The sequence below is a fragment of the Octodon degus genome, unplaced genomic scaffold (assembly GCF_000260255.1).
Source record: "Octodon degus isolate 3935 unplaced genomic scaffold, OctDeg1.0 scaffold00169, whole genome shotgun sequence".
NCBI classification, from domain to species: domain Eukaryota; kingdom Metazoa; phylum Chordata; class Mammalia; order Rodentia; family Octodontidae; genus Octodon; species Octodon degus.
The window spans coordinates 3675601-3698880 of NW_004524745.1; the positions used below are offsets into that span (position 1 = coordinate 3675601).

General features: G+C 39.8%; 1 protein-coding gene across 2 annotated transcripts in view; it reads left to right on the forward strand.

Moving 5' to 3' along the window:
* The window catches only part of Epb41l4a (erythrocyte membrane protein band 4.1 like 4A), a 251336-nt gene that overhangs the window by 154340 nt on the left and 73716 nt on the right, over positions 1–23280 (forward strand). For both annotated transcript variants that reach the window (XM_023703353.1, XM_004643270.2), the window contains exons 9-13: positions 1559–1647; positions 2310–2373; positions 15479–15570; positions 16323–16400; positions 21536–21657. In XM_023703353.1, coding sequence (XP_023559121.1) covers positions 1559–1647; positions 2310–2373; positions 15479–15570; positions 16323–16400; positions 21536–21657 — 445 coding nt within the window. The remainder of the gene's footprint in view (positions 1–1558; positions 1648–2309; positions 2374–15478; positions 15571–16322; positions 16401–21535; positions 21658–23280) is intronic.

Sequence of the window (23280 nt, forward strand, 5' to 3'; positions counted from 1 at the left end):
TCACATTTGTGTATTTGAGAAAATGAGCCAAGTGACTTAGGGCTTTTAGGAGATGAACTGCTAGAGAGTGTATATGGATCTCTTGCCAGCGGAATCAGGGAACTCAGTTTTGAAGGAATGCTGATAAAACTTTCTCTACTGTGAATGACTCACTCATGCATTCATTTTGTAACATGCCTTTTGCTTTTCAGACTTTTCTGAAACAAGAAACATTATGATATTATTTCTGAGAATTAGAAGCATCCCTATGAATGTAGTTGTAAAAATTTAGATTTGGAGAGAAGTAGTAGTTTCTTAATAAATAGATTCCAATCTCATTAAGTCACTAGATGCTTTTTACTACTGTCCTTTAAGAAGCCACTAAACCAGCCAGGGACATAGCCCAGTAGAATAAGCACTTGCCTGGCAAGTACAAGGTCCTGAGTTCAATCCATGGTACTGAAAAAAAAAAAAAAAAGAAACCACTAAACCTTTAGCATAATTATCTTTTTTCCTCTTAGCCATGTTAATTGTGTTAGATTTTCAGGTTTAAAAGATATTCTATAGGAAACTTATAGATAGAACCTTCTGTGAGATGTTTTCACTTCTGTTATAATTCATAGCTTTTAGTTGTTCATGGGAATTTACTAGAAGTGAGGTAAATTTGTTAGAATCTTCCACACATTTCTTTAATATTGAATTTCTAGAGCTAGAAGTGGTCAACAGCTGCAGATCTTCCAAAATAGTTGTTCTACGTCCTTGTGAATATCACTTTGCAGGCTGCTGGACTGCTCTGGGTATGTTCTTGGTACTCTGTCACTTTTTTACTTCAGGATCCCATTTTCTTAGTTTAGGTTTTTCATTGCCTTGAAATAAGGGTTCTCCAGTCTTTACTAGAAGTGGCTGCATCTTTAAATTTTGTGATAGCTTAAAGTTACAACAGGAAGAAGGAAGGAACATGTTAGATTTCAGAAAATTCAATTGTGTGTCTGTTGGCAGCTGCCCAAGCATTCTGAGGAGGGTTGTGGTGGAGCTGACCTCGGCATTTTGATTATCCACGGCAGGGAGGCCTAGGAAAGCACCTTGGATAGAAACAGGTGGTTCTCACGTCTTGGCTACACAGGAAGAGCACTTGGACTCCTTGTGTGTTTCTGATACTCAGACCTTCTCACGAGATTCTGATTGAACTGGTTTCTGTAGCCCTCACCCGTCAGCAATTTTAAGTTTCTTGGGTGACTGCAGTTAATATGCAGTTAGGGTGAAGCTAGGCGCCACTGTTGAAGCAGTTTTGAGTAAATCAATCAGAAGTCAAATTGGTAATCTAGGTACCTTTCAATGAATGTAAGGTGCAAGTGTGAATTAACATGAGATAGACAGATTCTCTTGAGACTTGGGAAAAATTAAGCCTGAACTTAGCTACGATCAGGGCTTGGCTAGCTCTTTATGCTCATGTCTTCCAATAAACTAAGTTCGATGCTGTTACACCATATTACTGTCTATTTACAGGACCAATTATAGTTTTATAAACAGCTTTTATGTGAATCAATTCATGGATTTAGGTATGTGTTTATTTTTGCAGGGAGAAAACAAGTCTGAATACTTCTTAGGATTAACTCCAGTTGGTGTTGTTGTCTACAAGAATAAAAAACAAGTGGGGAAGTATTTCTGGTAGGTATAATTGGAGGACATGGTTGGTATTAAAGTTATACACTGTGAGCATTAGATTTTAGGGAGCGCGTGTGTCACTGAAAGGTTTAAGGAAAACACACATTTTAAATAGTTGGCAAATGTTTGCGAGTATGCCCCAGTGCACCTTTGTATGTATTTTCTCCGGCAGTTGTGGTGGTGCTGTGGCTCTGGACCTCCTTGTCAGTGCAAACTGTAGAAGAGTCTCTCTCTCTGCCTCTCTCTCTCTCCCTCTTCCTCTCCCTCTCCCTCCCTCCCCCTTCTTTCTCTTTTTTTATTCCTTCCCTCCCTCCCTCCATCCCTCCCTCCCTCCCTTTTTCTTCTTTTTTTTTGCATTTAGCGCAGGGTCTATAGGGTCTCACCACAAAGATCAGACTTGTAGTGATCCGCCTGTTTTCGGCCTCCTAAGTGCTTGGTCCTGTTTACGTCAGGGATGGTGGCACTGTTGGGACTTGGGGATTCCAAGCTTTTTACGCAGTTAGCGAAGAATCACCAAAGAAGGAGAATTATGTCCAGGGAACTAATTAGCCACTGCAGCAGCATTAAAAATAGCCTGTATTAACCAATCTTTTTTCACGGGGGACTTCTCTGAATTTCTGAAAGATTAATTCTAAAAGACAGCACTACCTGCTTTGTTTTTTCAGGCCTCGAATTACGAAGGTTCATTTCAAGGAGACTCAATTTGAACTCAGAGTACTGGGAAAAGATGTAAGTTTTTGTAAGCACTTAGCCTAAAGTGTCTCTGTGATAGCTCAAAGACATTGTGATAAAACTGTCACATTTTTGTGGCTGTAGCCTCATGGAACCAGGCTAATTAACTCATGGGCACAAATTCTCTAGGAAGGAAAAGGGAAATGAGTAGAAATGAATGAGATGGTAACAGGAAGATGCCATTTTGGTTTAAGCAAAGGAAAGCAAAACCTTTCTAGGGCAGTGGAGAGAATAGGAGGTGATTATTATTGTTACTGTAATTTGCTTTTCAGCACTGGCTGTGAGGGTAGGAGTCACAGGCCCTGAAAGGTATAACCTGCATACTGCAAAAACAGGTCCTAATTTTGCTCTGAAGTTAAATGACCCGTTGAAAGTTACACTTTTGCTGTTTCCTTTGTGAACCTTGATAGACTAACTGAAGTTCTGGCCTCTTGCAGAGGAGGATGGAGGGCGAGGGGGCTGAAATGCTGCCCGGTGCAGCCTCCTGGCAGCAGCGGGGTATTTGTCAGAGCCTGACTGCGTCTTCATGCCTTGACAGGCAGCTTTCAGGAAACTGGTTAGAAAAGGCCACGATGTGGAGGCTTCCTTTTGATCTGCTGTGAAAATAATGCTACCTTGAAGTGTTATTAGGATGGTTCTTACAGGATGAATTAGTGAAAATGCGATGTAGGAGAGTCAGTTCTTTTTCTTTGATACTAACTTTATGTTGAACAAAAACTAAATGTGAATGAGATTGAATGACTTTCTTGGTGTTATAAAGGCTGAAGTAGGAATTGGTGCTTATATGTGTGCTGTGGGAATGCAGGAACAGTGAGGCTGCCACTGGGGTAAAAACATGGTTGTTTGGGAGAGCACCTTAGAAGAAGTAGGTTTTCGGTACATAGTGGTCAGTGGCATGATTGCTGAGAATATGAACTCTTAAATCAGAAGTCTAGGTGCTACTGTTTGTTCTTCTTCTAGACAAGGAATCCCACCCTGAGCTATAAGGCATGCTTGCTTTTATTGGTAAAGTTGAACTTGTGTTTTGAAATGGAACTTGGAAGGAAGGAAAATTCCAGATTTTCTTTCTTTTTTATTTTTTTATTTTTTTATTTTTATGGAATGGGGGATTGAACTCAGGCCCTTGCACTTGCCAGGGAAGCACTATATTCCACTGATCCATCTCCCCGGCCCGAAAATTCCAGATTTTAAAGAAATGAAAGTCCAAGAAGTCTTAGCAGATCTTAAATGATATGGTTTGGAGAAAATTGACTGTGTTGTTCAGTTCCTTATTAGACTTGTCAACCTTAAAAGATGTACAAATGTAAAAATGAATTAAAATGATTTAGAAGGTAGGGTTTTATTGTTCTTTCCCTACCCTTGAGTTCATATGACATACGTAGTAATGCAAGGAATAAAGTCTGGTAAACATACTGAAACTAATGAATGCTTCAAGTTCTTTTTTTTAAAAAGCAGAATATGATAAAATAAGACTTTCCATAGAAGCGTAACTGTTATTCAGAGTATTCTTTACCCTTGTAACCAAGTTGTTTTGGTGAGTGCGGCCCTTTGAGGAGTGACTTTTGTGTCATTTGCGTAGTGCTTTCAGATATATTCTACTGGTTCAGGATAAATTCTTGGTAAAGTCACAGCTAACCTAGACTTCTTCATCGTAAGGCAAAACCATCACCAGCAACAATAACTGTCATTTTGCTATTTTTGGTTGGCAGCCTGCACGGCACCGCCTGGTGTCCTAGGGACTTTGCACAGTCCCTGTCCCTCTCTTTGGGAGGGAATGGATGTGTGGAGAAGCTGGAAGCTCCACACTCTGCTAGGTCGTTGGCATCAGTGATCCTCAATAGGGTGGCAAAGCAGGTCACTGGATGCTTGGGCTGGAATCAAAGGGATTTTTAAAATTGTTATTAATAGCACATTAACTTAACCTAAGCATTCTATTTCCTGAGTGTTTTTGCTTGAAGGGCATTTTTCCCCCTTTCTCCACCAGGGCAACTCTGTGAGGCAGTGATTTACATAATTGTGGAATTAAGTTGATTATTACGGAGGCCCAACTGTAATCACAGATTGAATTAAAAAGCTCCTTAAAACCCATCACCTGGAACAGGAATCACATTCATCTTGAAAAATGGTTGAAATGGTTATTGTGCTGGTTTTCTGCTCTGCTGCTCTGGTCAAAGAGACTTAACTCAGTGTGTTCAAGAATTTTTAGGCCAAACTTAGACTTTCTTGCATAATTTAAACTTCCAAATAGGTATTGTAGTTTTTAAATAACACCTCAGGGAAAATAGCCTTTGATATAAAGATTTAACCTGATGTTGGCAGAAGAGTATTTTCTATAAGAAAATTAATATTTCTTATTGTACTAAAATTCAGAAGTGATTATTAATATTTTCATACACTTGTTTTCAGATTTTGACCCATTAATGTGGGTGTATAAAATATACACATATATAGATCATCCACTGTGTAAGGTTTCTTTTTTTTTTTTTTTTTTTGCGGAACCGGGGATTGAACTCAGACCCTTGCGCTTGCCAGGGAAGCTCTTATTCCACTGAGCCATCTCCCCGGCCCCACTGTGTAAATTTTGAACATGCTTTTAGACTTAATATTATAAGGATTGTTCTTCCTTTTATTATATTTATCCAGATATGGCTACTTGGTGTTCAAGTTTTGTTTTTATTTTTTTTCCTGCTGTTATGGGTGTACTTTTTTCTTCCTATTATATTTTCTAACTGTTGTTTTGCTAGGAGACATGAAAGCTGCTGAATTTTATGTTTACTTCAGATCTGACCATGTTGTCCAATTATTTGAATTTTTTTTTATTATATGCTTGCAATACATGGTGATTACAGTCAGGAACAGGAAGCGTGCAGCTCCTAGCACTCACATGTCATGGAGGTGACTTCTTTTATTTATCTTGAAACTAACTTTGGCTAAACTTACTCAGCACGACAGGATGTAGGACAGATAGGATCCTGGCAGGCTATGGGCAATTAGACCCACGGAAGGAATTTGGAGCCTGCTGTGGAGTGAGGACAGGGGAAGTGAAAGTGGCCAGGAGCTGCCACTGTTTGTCAACAAGCCCAAGAGGCCTATTTAGATAGGCCTATTTAGATAGGCGTTCCTTTATATTTTTGATGGCATCTCATAGATTTATATATGAAATATTAAAAAAAAGAAAATTCCAAATTTACAGAGTGTAAAATTAAAATATTACAAAGAACATGTTCATCTACTGTTACAAATACAGATTTGTATTTTATTCCATTTCCTTAATATTTGTACTTTTCTCTCCTCTCACATGATTCTTTTCTGAAAAATGTGAAGGAACGCTACATATGTCACAGACTCTAAAGATTTCAGGGCATAGCCCCAGTGAAGTTATCATCTTAGTAGATTTATGTTGATGTTGTGCACTTGTCATCGCTTCTATACACCAGTGTCGCTGGCTTACCTAGTGGTATCTTTCGTGGCATTTTCCCCAGGAGCATAGTGTACAGTCAGACTCCTTTCATCTGGAACATTTTCATAGCATTTCTTTGTCTTTTATGACATTGCCTTTTTCAAAGAATGTAGTTGTACCCTGTCATTTTAAAATAGGAAATGTCTCATTTTGTGTTTTTCTGCCATTTCTTTGTGATTGGGCTGGCTTTATGCATCCCCAGCAATAAAACTGCATCAGGGAAGTTGTGTTTGTCTCGGCGTGTCACATCAGGAGGCACGTGATGGCCAGTTAACCCTCATTGGTTGCTAAGTTTGATCACCTGGCCCTGTATTGCCTGGTCTGTATAATTTTTGGTTTGTGTCTTTTTTTCCCCTTAAAGGTAGGAAGGGTCAGTAGTGAGATATATACATTAAAACAATGAAAATGCTTCTCTTCAAAATACCTGATGAAGTTAGCATTTACTGAGGATTTTTGTCTGATCCAGTCTTTGTTTAAAAAAATCTCTTATTTATTTTGCATAGGATCTTACTACACATCTCAGACTTACAGTGATCCTCCTGTCTCAGCCTCCCCAGTGTTGGGATTACAGGCATGTGCCACCACGCCTGGTTTCTGTGGCTGGCTTGGCATGCCTAGGGCTCCAGGGTCCCTGTGACACATGGTATTGGGATTGAACCTAGGTCCTTGGGCTTGCCACACAGGCATTTAGACCACCAAGCAATCTCTGCAGCCCTGATTCCGTATTTTACAGTGAAAATTGCAAAATTCTGGATTTATCAGCCACATTTATCAGCCTTCAGCTCTAAGCAAGACCCCCTTTTCTGTTCTTTTGATTTATTAGTCTGTTAGTGACATAAATTTATTAATCTTTGTTTTTCATTGGTTTATATTACTGTTTCTACTATTTTAATGTTCAGATTGTCTTAGATGTAATTAATAAGAGCCCCTTCGCTCTGATACCGTGTGCCCTTTGAACTTCTCCCATCAGTCTTTGGGTACTTTATTCCCTTTTGTTATAAAGTGATGTTTCAGGAGAATTTTATATCTGTCCCACTACTACCCCACCACCAGTTATTTCTCCAGGGAGTTCTGCTTTCAGTGCAAATATGGTCAAGATCTGGTGTTAGCTGTGGTTGTTGTACTGGCATTGCCTTGCTCCTTGATATTTTCAGAGCAGAAGAATCTATGCATGCATAATACACATGATTCATACACATGTGCGCATAAGCATACACAGAAACCATGCCTTCTACCCACAGGGTGGAGGGTCTTCATAGCCTTCCTCTATTTCACATTTGTATCCTTTCTTTGTCTATGAGAACCTTGGCTTCTAGCAGTGCATTTACTCATTTTCTCTCTTCTAAAATACATATCAAATAGTTTCAGAATTGCTTTGGCCAAACCACGAAAATTGTTTGCAGTTTTTTCCTCACCCACATACACTACCTCGCCAAGACAGGGCTTGTGCTGTGCTGTGTTCAGAATCTACTTGGATCGGTCCCCTCCCTCTCTTCATTCCTTTCTTCCTTCTTCATTACTGTGGCTAGGTATTCACTTGAAATCTAATTAGCTTTATTTGTTTCAGTTCATTTTCAGTATGGTTCCTTCTGCATTGCATTCTTGTTTAATTTTATGTTTTGAGTATGTAGAAGATAAACATATTTCCCAAAGTCAGTTACACAAAAAGGCATACTCATAAGTATCACTAACTCCCATAGTGCTTCAGTCCCAGCTTCAGTCCCATTTCCTCATCCTTTGTAGGCATTAAACTTAACTGTTTTCTACTTTGTATTCTTTTTTTTTTTTTTTTAGCTTTCTTTTTGTTGTAGTTGTGTTGGTCCTCCGAAAAATGAGGTGTGATAAAAATATATAGCGTATGTTTAAATTTTAACAATTTCATTAAGACACATTGTCACTATTACCTGTCAACAACCCCCCCCCCTTTGAGCACACCTATCCATTGTTGTCATTTTCCTGAGTAGTTATGGAAGTTCCCTTTTGTGAGTTTCTTTTTTGAGGTATCATAAAAACAGCAAATGCTGCTCCCAAATGCCATCTAGAAGAAAAGCAGGCTTGTGAAAACATTACAGTGTGGCCCCTTCTACTTTCTTCTCTGGATCTGGCACTGTATGACTTCTAGTTCTTCCTCACAGTTAAAATGACCCCAAAAGGTGAATGTTTCACAGTGCTTCAGGGTATCAAGGCAGCTGTTACAATGCAGCTAGAGACACTCATGAAAAATGATTTCCGGATTTCCAGAGCTGCTTCAAGAAGTAGGAAGAAGGATGGAATAAGTGTGGTCAAAATGAGGGGGCGTATCATGAGGGGGATTAATGGCATGGTATCTTTTACTGTAATAAAAATTTTTTTGTACTTTTATATTTATTTATTTATTTATTTTGGCAGAACTGGGGATTGAACTCAGACCCTTGCGCTTGCCAGGGAAGTGCTTATTCCACTGAGCCATCTCCTTGTCCCCTATAATAAAAATTTAACCACACCTCATATATCAGTTCATTAAGAACTTTCTAATTCTTTCGTACACCGTGTTGAGTCTTTATCCCATAGCCTATTCAACCAATTGCTTATGCTTAAATGTTTGAGTAGTTTTCATATTTTACACTTAATAATTTTCCTTCATTCAATAACTTTGTGCATGTGTATTTCTGTAATTTTGGAGTTTTATCTGTGGGGAAGTTTCCTAGAAGTGGGATTGTTTGGACAAAGGGAAGCGCATTGTCATTTTCTTTGGCAAAGCCATGTCTACCTCTTCATCCCCTTCTGTGTCCTTCAATAATTGTTCCATTTTGTGAGGTGCATGAAAATATTGGAACTATAGATTTAATACTTAACCATTTCAAAGTATGGTTTTCTTAATAATATTTGGATCCTGATGTCACCTGACTATTTGGTTGGAATCTTTTAGATTCAGTGGTGTAAGTCCCGCATTCCCATTCAGCTGTCTAACTTTGGACAAATCATTGTACTATTTCACCTACATTTTTTTAATCTGTAGGATGAGGAAGACAGCATTGTCCCGTAGAGTTGTGAAACTGCATACCTAGTCCACATCTGGACGTGTAATAGGTACCCTGTCCACATCTCTAAGTTGGCACTGTAGTGGTGTTACACCCCCGAGCAGGTGAGGTCTTGCACTGCAGGGGACTGATGGATAGCTTATTCCAGGCCCAGAAGAAAGGCCAGGTCTTCCAGGCCTATGACTTTTCCTTTACTTGACTTGCTAGAATATTTTATTGAGCTTCTTTGTCGTTAAAATACAGAGGTTGTTTGTTCAGACATAATGAAAATTCCGTTATAAAAAGCTTAATGGAAGAATATCAGATCCTAGCAGATAGGATTTTAATAAGCTAAATGGTATTGTCATTATATATTTTTTAACATTTATAAAACTGAGAGTAAAATTATAATTAAAATAAAAATTGTATCAATATACACATATAAGAGAGAAATGGCATTTTGAAAACACTACGGTTTCTCTAAAGGGCAGACAAGGAAAAGATGGAGTAAAAGCAACATCAGAAGTAAACCATCTAAGGGCCAGCCAGATAGCTCAGTGGATGGGGACCAGGGTTTGATCCCGGTGTGCCACACAGGCCCCATCCCTGGGGTGCGCTGAGACCCTACTGAGACTGGGTGTGGTGTGCTTGGGAGGCTGAAAACAGGATCACTACAAGTTCAATCTGTATAGTGAGACCTTGTAGACCCTGTAGTAAACACATTGAAGGAAAAGGAGGAGGAGAAGAAAGAGAAGGGAAGGTGAAGGAGGAGGAAGAGGAGGAGGAGGAGAAGGAGAAAAGGGAGAAGGAGGAGAGAAAGAGAAGGAGGAGGAGGAAGAGGAAGAGAAAGAGAAGGAGAAGGAGAAGAGGGAGGAGGAGGAGGAGAAGGAGGAGAAGGAGAAGGAGAAGGAGAAGGAGAAGGAAAAGGAAACCATCTGGATTTCCAGGTTTGTTTCTGTGAATTCCTTCAAATTGGAAGCAGCATAATTTTAATATAATGGTTTTGAAATTGTACTAAAGGGAATTATTTGCTCAGACTAACAAGGAACTCCTCCCAGTAATTTACCAGCTATCGCACATTCATATTAGCACATTTAAAAGTTTGAGTCCTTAACCCAGTGCTGCTCCTGCTGTTTTGACCTTACAACCCTCTGGTGCCAGTACTGTGAGAGTTGTAAGAATCACTCTTTGGGGAGCATTATGTAAAGATAAAGCTCCATCAAGTAAGATAATATATACCCAGGGACTTAACATTTCCTCCTGACATTCTGTTCCAAGTGTAACAAAACTGGTAGTTTTGTTTTTTAAACCAGGGCTCACTTTGCAATTGAACTCAGGATGCCTAGAAAAAAGAAGACTGAAAATTATGAGAAAAGCCATAAAACAAACACCAGTCTCACAGTCTTTTTTTTTTTTTTTTTTTTTTTGGGAAGGGTCTACAGGGTGTTCAGGGTCTCAATACTAGATCAGACTCAAGTAGTGATCCGCCTGTTTACCACCCACCAAGAGCCGGGATTACTGGTGTGCGCCTCCACGTCCCGTCTCAATCACTGTCTCGTTGCACCCCAGGGGCTGGGCTGGCACAGCAGGCCCAGGGATTGAACCCCCAGCCCCTGCGCCTGCTTGTAGGCACTTTAATCTTCTGAGCTATTTGACTGGCCCTCTCACTGTCTTATATATGAGTAAGACACAGATTTTACAACTTAATTATTCAATTTCACTAGAAAGATAAACATTTAAAAAATTTTATATCTCTTTTGTGTTTATTTCCAGCTGAAGGATACATATTTTTTTTCACTTTTTCACCACTGCCTTCTTTTACTTCAGCAGTAATTAAGAAGAAAATTATTCCAGTCATTTATTATTAGGCCTCTGACTGATTTTTCCTTTGTGTGTGAAGTAGTGATTACCAAGAATGTGTGTGTGTGTCTGGCTTACTGTATCTATCCATCCATCCATCCATCCACCCACCCACCCATCTATCCATCCATCTATCCATCCATCCATCCATCCATCCATCCATCCATCCATCTCTCCTAGACTGTTAAAAAAGGGGTGCAAAGTCTCACAGTACTTTAGGCTTCTTTATACTTGTAACCCTCCCCTTGTCTTTGTCCTCCTCCACCTCAGTGGAGCACTGGTAGGAAGTGTCCTCCCCACCCCCCCAGGCCCTTAGGTATTTATGTAATGATTGCATCTTAACCATTGTTAGAAGCACTGATCTCTTTTCCTCCTAAGTATTGACCTACCGCATACCTGGGTTATTTCTGTTGACCTTGGATGCGATATACGTGTCTAATAATAGGATTGAGAAGATGTTTGTTGCCGTAATTCTCTGGAACCTGAGGAAGCCAGACCATCAAGCTGGGGCTGTTTTCCAAAACAGATATACAGAGAAACCAGTACAGGCCGTGTGTGGCAGGGAGAATTTTATCAAAAACACAGGTTGGGTGGGCGGTGAAGCTGGACTAAGAGGGTCTGCTGCCTGCTGTGAGTGAGCTCTTCAGTGACTCTCCCACTAACCTCAGTACATACGGGAGCTGAGCAGAGTAGATTTGTTTCTTTAAGCTCACCAGGAGAGATGCGTTAAGAGCCCAAGGAAAACAGAGAGATTTGCAAATCTGTCAGCATGGCATAGGCCCTGAGTTCTTGCAAATGAAGGGGTTCAGGATGTGAGGCTGTTTTGTGCAGAGACCCAAACGACAGTTAAATACACTGGCATCTAGTGTGCAAGTGACTTAAGCTTGATGTGTTTGTAAAATAAAGGACAATAATCCAGAGAGTTTATAAAATATCAAAGAAATAGATTCAGACCGTAGCTTTCCTTCTGGCTTGAAGTGACCAAAGCTGTAAAGAGGTTTGAGTGATCTTGCGAAAGCAAGCATTGGAGAAGCTGTTTCCGCATTAATTCGGAATGAACTTCTTTAATGAAACGACTGCTCATCTTTGTGTGAAGGAGGGGAAATGCACTAATTGGCCGTAGCTATTTGGAAAAGGTTTAATAAGTAGGAGAGTGGTGGAAAAAGGCATTTGAAATACCATCCAGCCCGCTCGTGCCGGCAGTTCCTGTGTGTGGCAAAGGTACACAGAATTTATTCAGAGTACCTGGCTCCCATTTTAGTTATGTTCCCCTTCTTTTAGTATTTAGATAATTTTGCCAATAGTGGGATAAAAGATGGGCAGCTTGTTTTAAAGCTCTCTGTAAATGCGGAATGAGTTCACGCTCGCGTGGCAGAAATAATTGGGAGGCCTGTTGGGGGAGACTTTTGTTCTTTTAATAAACCTGAGGAAAATTCAATTCTGGTTGGATTTAAACCAGCCTTTTATCATTTCATGACATGATGGTAGTTACAAAGCATATTAAGACTTAGATACCCTGTGACTAGGTGTCTAGTTGAAAAATAAAACAATAGAGACACTAATGTGAAGGTCAAAAGGAAAAACAGCCTAAGAAAAGTTTGAGATTTAAGGAAGAAAATATTTTATTTTTAAGCCTGAATACTCCTTAATTTCTTTTTACTTTTTGGAATTTACAATATATGTTGTCTTTTTAAAAAAAAATTTAGGGAAGGGTCTATAGGGTGTTCAGGGTCTCACTACTAGATTGGACTTGTAGTGATCTGCCTGTTTACAGCCTCCCAAGAGCTGGGATTACAGGCTGTGGCACCATGCCCAGTCTCAATTGCTGTCACAGGGCGCCCCAGGGACGGGTCCAGCATGGCAGGTCTGGAGATTGAGCCCCCAGCCCCTGCGCCGGCTTGCAGGCCCTGAATCTGCTGAGCTATGTGGCTGGCCCTAGTATACCTTACTAATTGATGTTTTTCTTAAATTGTGGAAGTGTCTTTGTGTCACAGACAGGTTGTCCCTGATCACCCTGTAGGTATTGGTGCTCTGTATGTCCTGTTATGCTCAGGGGTTCCACTGTTAAGGCCCAGGGACTTGGCCAGGGCCTGCTGCATGTGCTGAGAAAGCGGGAGGTGGCGCAGCCTGCTCTGGCTCCCTTTGTCTTAACAACTTATCTGACAAAATTCAGTTGTGAGAAAACTTATTTTAAGATTAATGACCTGTGTGTTATATTTTAGGATAATTACTCTGTGATAGAAATACTGGTAGCCTTTGGGGTAGGTAGTTGGGGACAATTGTAGGAGTGAGACCGAGTTGTCATTGTGAGCCCACCTAGGTAACTTTTGACTTCTGTATATGCTCCATATTTTCTTTTTTATGTATTTGGTACAGGGTCTCACTATGCAGCTTAGACTCTAGTGATCCTCCTGCTTTCAGCCTCCCCAGTGCTGGGATTACAGGCATGCACTACCACGCCCAGTCTTGGTGGCCAACTCAGTGCACCCAGGGGTGGGGCCTGTGTAGCATGTGGTGCCGGGTATCAATGCTCCATATTTTCTAAAAAGAAATTCCTGTCACCTCCAGACAAGGGCCTGTGCTTTCCCACCCTGTCCCCAAGAAAGTTCTGTGGTGTCCTGTGTACCCATCCCAGTGTTCTGCACCCACCCTGGCCCCTAGTTTCTTTTTCTAAAAGGAAAACACTTTCAGAATTCAATGACTTTTCTTCCTCATCTCTATTGTGTGAGGCCCACTTCTTCTCACAGAAGTCATCAAAGAATTCTCTCCGTGAAATGTGGTAACCTCCTTTCAAACTCAGTTTGACCTTTCTGGGTCACTTGAGCCTTGTGCTCTGTCACCTAGCCTGACACCATTGTCTCCCGGTTCACTTGGACTCCCTTGCTACACCTTCCCAAGCATCTTTCCCGTGATGCTACCATTAATATTCTGCGCTCTCGTCCTGAGCTGTCTTGTTTGCTCTCCAGGGAGATGGCCTGTCCATAACTGTGACCTCTCCCCTGAAATCAGATCTGAATGCTCACTGTCCCGCTTTCCACGGGGATCTCAAAATCAAAATATCCTTCATACCACCTTCTCTTATTTTCTGTCCATTTATAAACCTTTTCCCATATTTTACAAAAGAAAAGCTCATAGCAAAAGTCCACATTATGTCACTTTTCTCATGTTGAGAGCTCTGCTAGGTCGCTGCTGAGTGTTTCCGAAGATGACCTCCCTCCCTACACTGCTTCCTTGGAAAAACTTGGCAATAGCTTCATAAGTGATGTGAATGTAATTGCATACAATAATGAAAACCTATAGAAAACTTTGTTTTTCATTTTCCCCTTAGGCATGATTAGTCTTTTCTCCAGGCAGATCATTCTAAGTGTGTGAGTGTGTGTGCACATGTTACAACTACCATGTTAATAAAATATTCAATTTAAAAAAATAGCCTAACCTGAACTTACTGTCCATTTCCTCACCATCCAGAGTCCCAATTTTTTTGCTTACTATATTTTACTAGTAGCACCTACGTCCAAAGCCTGATGATCCTATGATACCTAAAGCTCCGTCCCAGAAGGTCTGGGAATGGTTGTCTCCTTGCCCTTACACAAGTCTGTTGGCTTTATTCCCATCATGTCCTTTCATTGTACAAATAAACTCCCACGTTAAGCAGTATGATTCTATTTGGAGTTGGGAGGAATTTCTTGCATATAAATTTCCTGCCCTTGTTAAAAGTGGGGGACAAGTCAATTCAATTGTTCCTCTTTCCTGACCATTTTGTGTTCATGAATCCATTGGATCCTCATTCCAGAGCCGTTACTTGAGACTTGAGTTTGGTTTTTAAATTTGAAACCATATTAGCAATTATATAACTTCACAGAACTTCTGGTTTATTACTGTAGCGCTCATTGTATTTTGTTCTTTTTTACTGCCACAGGTAGTATCTTGTGCAAAATTAGGATTACTGTTAATGTGTTCTTAGTTTCTTTTTTTTTGGTGGAACCGGGGATTGAATTCAGGCCCTTGTGCATGCCAGGCAAGCGCTTATTCTACTGAGCCATCTCCCTGGCCCCTGCTTAGTTTCTTATGTATTAAATATAGTAAAGAATGAAAAGCTACTAAATTAAAATAATACCTAAAATTTAATGCATACCTATAATGTGATTTTTACAAAATATTATATTGAGTAGTTTAATTTACCCAATAACACTGCAGAATAGATACACTCAGAATTAGAGTTGTTACTTATTTGCCAGAATGATACCACAGTGGTGGTCACTCTCTGTGGTTTCTCCCGAGAGTCAAAGACGTCAGTTTAAATTGGACCTGTACATCCCTGGAAGTAGTGCCCTTAAGGACTGAATGTACAACCATCTCTCTTTTTTTTTTTCCAGTGCTGGGGATCAAACTTGGGACCTTGTGCTTGCCAGGCAGAACTTTAAGCCACTGAGCAATCTCCCTGGCCCCACCATCTCCTTTTTGGGGGACTGATATTCACAGAACCAAGTATTTTTCATGTATCAATAGCCATTTATGGTAGGCAATTTTTGCCATTTATTGGATTTTTTACACTCAGGGAGCAAAGTAGATAATAAAGTTGAGTAAAAATTTAAACAGAACTTATGTTTTGTGATTTTAATTGTTAGAAAGCAATTTTAATGCTACCATCCAAAAATAGTTATTGAGAAATACTTATTTTTTTGTTTTATATGTTAATAACCTTTCTGTTTTCTTTAATTTCTGTTACCTAACTGAAGAATGTCCAGATCTATGGTTTATCCTTCTCTCCTGTCTTTTTCAGTGCAATGAAACTTCATTCTTTTTTGAAGCTCGAAGCAAAACTGCTTGCAAGCACCTTTGGAAATGCAGTGTAGAGCATCATACATTTTTTAGGTGTGTTATTGGGGTAATTTTGTTCATTGTTTTAACATGTGAAAAGGGCATTTGTTTTTATAACAAGAATCTGTTCTATCTACAAGCAAGAATTTAGATGTATTTTCTTTTTATTTGTATTGCTTCAGTTGTCTGAACTGTATTAATATAGATATACACACATGTGCATATACATGCACATGTACATATATATGTACACATACACACACATGCAAATGCACCATTTTTGCTCATGTCCAGGAAATGCTGAGGTAATTCCTGTTAGTTTTATGTAAAAAATGTGGCCTTTATATCTGTGTAGTATTTTAAGAAATTAAGTGTTCTTTTGTGGACATATTAAATTTGAAATGCCTGCGCGTCAGCTAAGTGAGGCTCTAGTAAGACGTGTTGGTCGTACAGGGCTCACTGGAAAGATGAAGGTGAGTGGTGGAACTTTAGTAGGAGTTTAAGACAGAGGGGCTGGATGAAATTATCTGTAGGAAAGACGCAGAATGACACAAACCAGAAAGCCAAAAACTGAGCTCTGGACACCCCTTGCATTTGGAGGATAAGAAGAGCCAGAGGAAGCACGTGAGAAGGTGCAGCAAGGAGATGTCGTGTCCCAAGGTGTTAGTAATATGATAGGATGCCAGAAACTACCGAGTGCTCCTGTGAAACAGTGCTGCAGTGTTATGTTTTCTATATAACTGTACGCAAAATGCTGTGTGAATATCTGCTTGTGAGTCTTTACTTTTCTTTTGAAAATCAATTAGGATGCCAGAAACGGAATCAAATTCATTGTCAAGGAAACTCAGCAAGTTTGGATCCCTAAGTTATAAGCACCGATATAGGTAAGTGACATTTTTTCCATAGGGTGTGTACATGTAAATACACGTTTAACTCAGCGGCCCCCATACATGCATAATAAAATATGTGATTTTAGCTTTTTGTCCCTCCATGTATGTCTTCTGTAAGCATAAAGGTTTATTGAAGCTTTCTTTCTGGATTTTTCAGATTTAACTTTATGAATGACTGCATTAGCTTAGTTAAGTGTAGAAATCTTAGAACAGAGTAGGGTTTGTTGCTTTCAGAATTTCATTTGATACAATTACAGTTTCTGGTTATATTCTGTGATTATAAACAGATATTCTGCATAGTAGCTGATTGTGTCCTTAGAACATTTAGTTGACCTCCTGTGTGACACTGTACATACTGTGCACCACAGAATTACTATACAGATATGGATACACCTTTTATATTGTATTGATAATCATATTTTGAATTAATTTTGAATTAATTAATTACTTAAAGGAATTGAACTCAGAACCTTGCTTATGGCCCTGAGCTATCTCCCAGCCCTTTTATTTTATTGAGCAGTCACTAAAAGCCATTATTTTGCTAAATATTTTCCAGTTTTGTCCTATTTCATCTCCTAGTGTTCAGTAATGCTATGCCCATTAATGTATGAGGGAACTGAGGCTCAGAGAGCCCCAGTCACTTTTCAAGGTAACCGGCTATGAAGCAGTGGAGTGGAGTCCATACTCCTGTGGTTTGATGCAACCGCCCACACTTTTAGCCCTTAGACAGCTAACTATTTGGGAAAAAAACCTGGCTGTCATGTAGGTGGGCTGATGCTAGTGTCTGTTTCCGTTACAAGTAGGAGTGAATGCTGTATTTTGAGAAAAAAAATTTTTATTTGAATTCATTCTGCTCAGGGAGAGACATGCAACATGCAAGGTGTGGTATGAGGAGCCCGGAGACATGAGTGAGCTCTGGCCGTCTCCACCTTCAAAGAGTACAGTGTCATTCGGTGTGTGAGGCAGGCCCTCGGGTCCTGGAAACACAAGCTGGGTGCAGAAATGCCTCTCGAGGGACGGGATGCTGCTTTGTCCATTCCTTTGGGGACATCGCTGAATGAAATGCTTCCGCAAGAGACTTAAACATTGAGTCAAGCGTATACAGGCTAGCAGCGTGCCAGATTTGAATTTGTCTTTTTTAATAAAAACCTCTTTGACTCTCAAATGAGATGAAAGACAGATCAATAAAAAAGGGATTAATATTAAATGTTCAGTGAATTCATCTGTACGTGTTATTCAGTGGAATGTTTCTTCATTTGGTGATTAAAGGAAAACTTAATTGTTATCATATTATAGATATCCTTGGCTTTTGTATGTACCGATGCTTTTGTATTCAAACATCGGTATTTGCCGATGTTTGAATAGTTAACCTTCAGGTTTTCAGGATGCTTCCTTAGTGATATAGCGAGGAATGTAAGGAAAGATTATTTGCTTTCGTATTAAGAAGCAAATAGCTAGTATTGGGGTTGTTCTTTCCCTTGTGGTGTAAAACACTGCTGGGGTTATGAAGAAAATGTATAGAGCTATCTCCTTATCACTGAAAGGAGCCAGTAAAAATCATCTGTCTTAGTTTTATACTGTTAAATTTATAATTATGCTGTTTAACATGTGCTATAGTTGAATTCCACAGATTTAACCATACCTGATTTCTCAGATTTATTGAAACACAAATGTTGTGGCTACTGGGAATTGTTATTAGACCGTTATTGTATTTTGCATATTAAATATCATTTCTTCCAAGAAACTAATTAAAGGTAGCCTTTGCAGAATTGGAGTCTCTGCTAAATCTGTTCTAATTTTGTGGCTAATGTTAACTGCCTAGTAAATCTTAATGAAACCTGTACATCTGAATCGACGCATCTGAATGCGGGGAGCACTAACTCTACACTGCCCTTGAAGAACTTAGGTCTCTGATTACTGGGTAGTCATGAAAGGCATAGACTGTGTATTGTCAAAAGGTGGCAAACAAATAGCCCGAAACCAACATCATGTGCCTATCTTTTTAGTTCTTTGTGTGTGTGCGTGCATGCGTGTGTGCGTGTGTGTGTGTGTGCAGGGTCTCACTACACAGCTTGGACTCACAGTGATTCTCCTGTTTTCAGCCTCCCTAGTGCTGGGGTTACAGGTGTGTGCCACTATGCCCAGACTACATTGCCTGCTCAGCGCCTGGGGCGCAGGGCCAGTACCGCATGTGATGCCAGGGATCGAACCCTGGCCCCTGCTGCTGAGCTATCCTGATGGCCCTCCTGTCTTTTTCATGAGACAGTCTAGAGATGTCTTGGAATAAAAGCAGAGCTATCAAAAATAGACAGCACCCCAGCTTATCCTATAGACTTTTAGAGCATGAGGGAAAAGTGCAGCATACCGTGTAACTACAGTGTGTCTACGTGCGTGTGTGCTATATATGAACCTTTTGTGGTTGTGAGTGTACATGAATGTGGTGGAGGAAGGCACTCTTCTACTCTTCACTCCCTTCTGCATTTTAAGGTTTGCGAAATGATACCAGAGAAGCACATTTTAAGGTTAAGTTGGGAAGGAAAGGTTGAGCTGAAGCCCAACATTCTAAGGTGTGTGTGTGTGTGTGTGTGTGTGTGTGTGTAAGTAAATCAGAGACCAATAATCTGAAAGGGAGCTTGATTAAATCTTTGGCTGATTAAATCTCTTAATATACATGCTCTTTCTTTTGAGTCCCTTAAAAAGTGACCTTACCCATGCCTGTTGCTTGTAAGAGATTTTGGTTTAAAAAAATGGAGGAGTTGTGTGAAATGTATACTCCAGAGATAAGAATAATTATTGCCTGAAAAACCTACTCCCACCCCTTGGAGCCGAGACATCTTCCTTGGACCTAACCAAAGGTGCTCTCGTGGGAGCTTGCATTTATTTCCTGAAGTGTGGAAGCGAGACCAAGTTCTCATGAGAATCACTTTCGTACTAGGTGCTTGCACATGTGCTGTTTTATTTGATCTTCACAGTGGCTGCTAAAAGAGGCATCGTATCCCCAAGTATAGAGATGTGAGTTTGGAGGCCCCCCAGAATAATTTTTTAAAAATGGCAAATCTGGGATTTAAATCTGGTTCTTTACCTTCTTCCTGACTTTGATTCTGAAGGGCTGTTGCCATTGTCACTGTCATAGAAGGGGGTTTTGTGCTAGAGCTTTCAGGAGGCAGGAAGTGGAACTAGAACTTTCTCATTTCACAATGGAGAGCCATCAGAGGTGTAGCTGGGCTCCTGGCAGCTCTCATTGGTAGCTTCTATGTGTCTGTCCATTGCTTTCTGTTACAAGGAAACAGAATGCTGTATCAGAAATAAAATAAGTAGAAGTATAATATAAATGAAGAAACTGAATTTGTGGATTTTTTTTTTTTTTTTAAATCAAATTGCTGAAGACCTCACAGCTAAGGAAAGGCAAAACTATGTTTTTAACAGGGCTTGTTACTTTAAAACCCAGGACTGAGTGTTGTCCACCGTCCCGTGCCACCCTGACCAGCTGAGTCTCAGAAAGCTAGCCTGTGGTCCTGTACCATCTGTAGCAGATCAGTTTCTGTTTCTGGACATTAGCCTTATTAATCTGGTGTTGTGATTTTTCTCATTTCTCCTTTGTTCCTGAGAGAAACCATGAGGGAAAATTGAATAACACCTTACAATCTCATTATAAAATGTTTCAGTGGCCTGCCTATTGAGTTATATTTTAACAGCAAATACTTCTTCCTTTGTGTAGGGAAGTGCACAGGGCCCGAGTCTTTCTGATAAGAGAGAAATTCTAATGTCAGTAGATGTTATCTTCATCTCCCAAACCCTTTATTCTAATGGAATTTTGTTCTTTCTATGGAATGATTTTTAGCTTTTCAGGAATGTATGTTACATTCTATGTCTTTGAAAATATAATGAAGTTTCAAGTGAAAGAAACCTTGTCACGTCTTGTTCTGAGCCTTCCAATTTCTGGAAACTATTGAATGTGAATTACTCCCATGAAGGGACTTGCCGCCTATATGTTCAGGGTACCTTATCTTAAGCAGTGTCCTTCATCACAAGGAATTCTTCTTTTACAGAATGTTCCAGAATCTTTTAAAAATAAAAGTGGATAGTGAGGAGAGGAAGGATTCGTAGAAACATAAGAGATTAATTGTGTGTTGTATCTAATCTTGTTTGGGAGGATGTGCGCCAATAATTATTCTGTAAATGTAGGATGAATCAGATTTGGGGCCATTAGAAGGCTTTGTTTTTTCTCATAGGTGGTTCGGCTTGTAGTGGAACAAAGTAGACCAATAGAAATGCATTTTTCCTGTACCTCAGTGACACTCTCCTTCATGAAAGCCAGGTCTTTCGCTGGCTCAGATTCAGCAGTTGTGATATAAATTTTTGTAAGATAAGTGTTGACTGAAATCCAGCAAATGAACTTAGAAAATTTCTTGGGAAAATTGCTTAAAAATTTTAGCCCAGCCCAGAGGAAGCTCTAGGACTGCTTTTGATCTTCCTGGTGGGTGGGCTGCTGGATGAGGAGGCAAGGATAAATGACTGTGCCGTGGCAGGGTTTAGGATAGCATCACCCTGAGTGGTTCTGAAGGGAATGCTTTATGCTCTACAGTACATACGTGGACCATCATGTGGAGGCATTGCCATGTGTCATTCGACCCCTCTCGACTTCTTTATCATTTAGTTGTAGAGCTCAAGATTATCAGCAAACTTAATTTTTTTAGTTTTTTTTTTGTTGTTGTTTTGTTTTTTGATTTTAGGGAAGGGCCTACAGGGTGTTCAGGGTCTCACTACTAGATCAGACTTGTAGTAATCTGCCTCTTTACAGCCTCCCAAGAGCTAGGATTAAGGGCGCACCACCACGCCCAGTCTCAACATCTCAGCGCAGCCCCGGGGGTGGATCAAACCCTGGGTCCCTGTGCCTGCTTGCAGGTACTTTAATCTGCTGAGCTATTTGGCTGGCTCTTAGCAAACTTTGTTTTTAGCCTCTGCTTAAATCACCTTCTGCTTAAATCACCTTAATCCGCTTTTAATTAAACCCTTTCTTGTGACCAATTGAGTTGTGTGTTTTTCTACTTTGTGGATAGTCTGAAAGAGCTGTTGTTGAATTTTGTCTCTGTGTGTTTTTGAACTAATCAAAAATGTTCATTTTCAAGTGGCAGGACAGCTTTGCAGATGAGTCGAGATCTGTCCATCCAGCTTCCCCGGCCTGATCAGAATGTGGCAAGAAGTCGAAGCAAGACTTACCCTAAGAGAACAGCACAGACACAGCCAGCTGGTAAGGCACCGTGTCTACGTGACCTTGTCTTTTCTTTCAGATTGATGGTGTAGGACGTGCTCAAGTGGTGACTGAAGACATTGAATGCCTTTACTCTTAATACTAGAATTTTACATTTATCCTTGGAAATACCTAAATAATATTTCATTATTAACAATTAGATAGTCATTTGAATCTCTCATGACCTGCTAACTGACTGCACTTTCTTTTTGAAAGGGTTTTATTTCAAATAAAATCTCAATTGAATACTTTTTTGGTTAGGTATATCTAAAATTGAAATCTCAACTGTTACTATAATTTTTTTTTAAAGCAGCACTGTTGACATGACATTATTTGTACAAAATCTAGTGGATTTTTCATTTTTTAATCTTTTACTAGGAAAAATAATATGTGGAAGTCAAAGCACAGAAATACATGTATATGTAGGTGTACCTGCACACTTTAGTGTAAATAAATTTAAAATAACCAAAATCTATGAATGTCCCTTATGGGAATTTTCCTGATGATATTCTTGCCATCTCATTGTCCCAATCAGAGGAAAGCCCTGCTTAACTTATAATAATTGTTTCTTATTTTTCATTATAATTCTTCTATTTATGTAGGTTTACCTGAACAAGTTAGTTTGCCAGCTTTTAATGTTGTATGAATGAGTTATGGTGTCTATGGTGAATGAGTCTTTTGCCTCTTGGTTCTTTTTTATTTTTATAATGTACTGAGTACATTTCTTTTTCTTGCTGTATATATTCTAGTGTTCATCAATTCATTCTACTACTGGTGGACGATTGGCTTATTCAGAATTTTTTGTTTCTGACGTACAGTATTTCTGTAATAAGACCAGCTAATCAATGAGTTTAATCTGTACATTCAGAGCTTGAAGCTCAAAATTCTGTATGGTACAGAATGGTACTGTAAGGCGATGGGTAACTTTGGTCTGTGGTGTCCTTGTCTAAAACCCTCCAGAGCCCTTTCATGGCAACATCTCGAGATGCACAATAACCTTGTTTTTTTTTTTTAAGTTTATTTATTTGATTTATTATTGTGTGTGTGGCCAGCTCAGCCCACCTGGGGGCGGGGCTGGCTGGCATGTGGTGCTGGGGGATTGAACTGCAGTCCCTGTGCTAAGCTTGTTCTAAGTAGGTGCTTTAGACCACTGAGCCATCTCACCAGCCCCATCGAGATGCCCAATAACCTTGTGTAACAAGGTAAGGCAAGGAGTGTGTGCCTGCTCACAGACGAGAAAGATGTGTTCCCAGCTGCTACATGGAGTTAGGACCGGGACAGCGGCCCAGGCCTTGTAGGTCTCTGTCATATTGTGTGAAGGGAATAGAATTTTAATCATAGTAATTCTCATCATGTGGAAATTGACATTACTTTATGATAGCCATAGTTTAATTTAATATGTATGCTAAACCTATGAAGAAAGTATGTGTGTCTCTCTCACCATTCTTGGTATGAATGGCACCTATCATTTCTAAAATCACATTAAATCTGATTCTAGGTTCCCTCCTGTCATTGGGCTGTGATTAAGTACTTCTTTCTGATCATCTGCCATGGCAAAAATAAACCGTGATCTAAATTTACAATAGATCATCTTGTCACATCAGTATTAGTGTTGCCTCCATT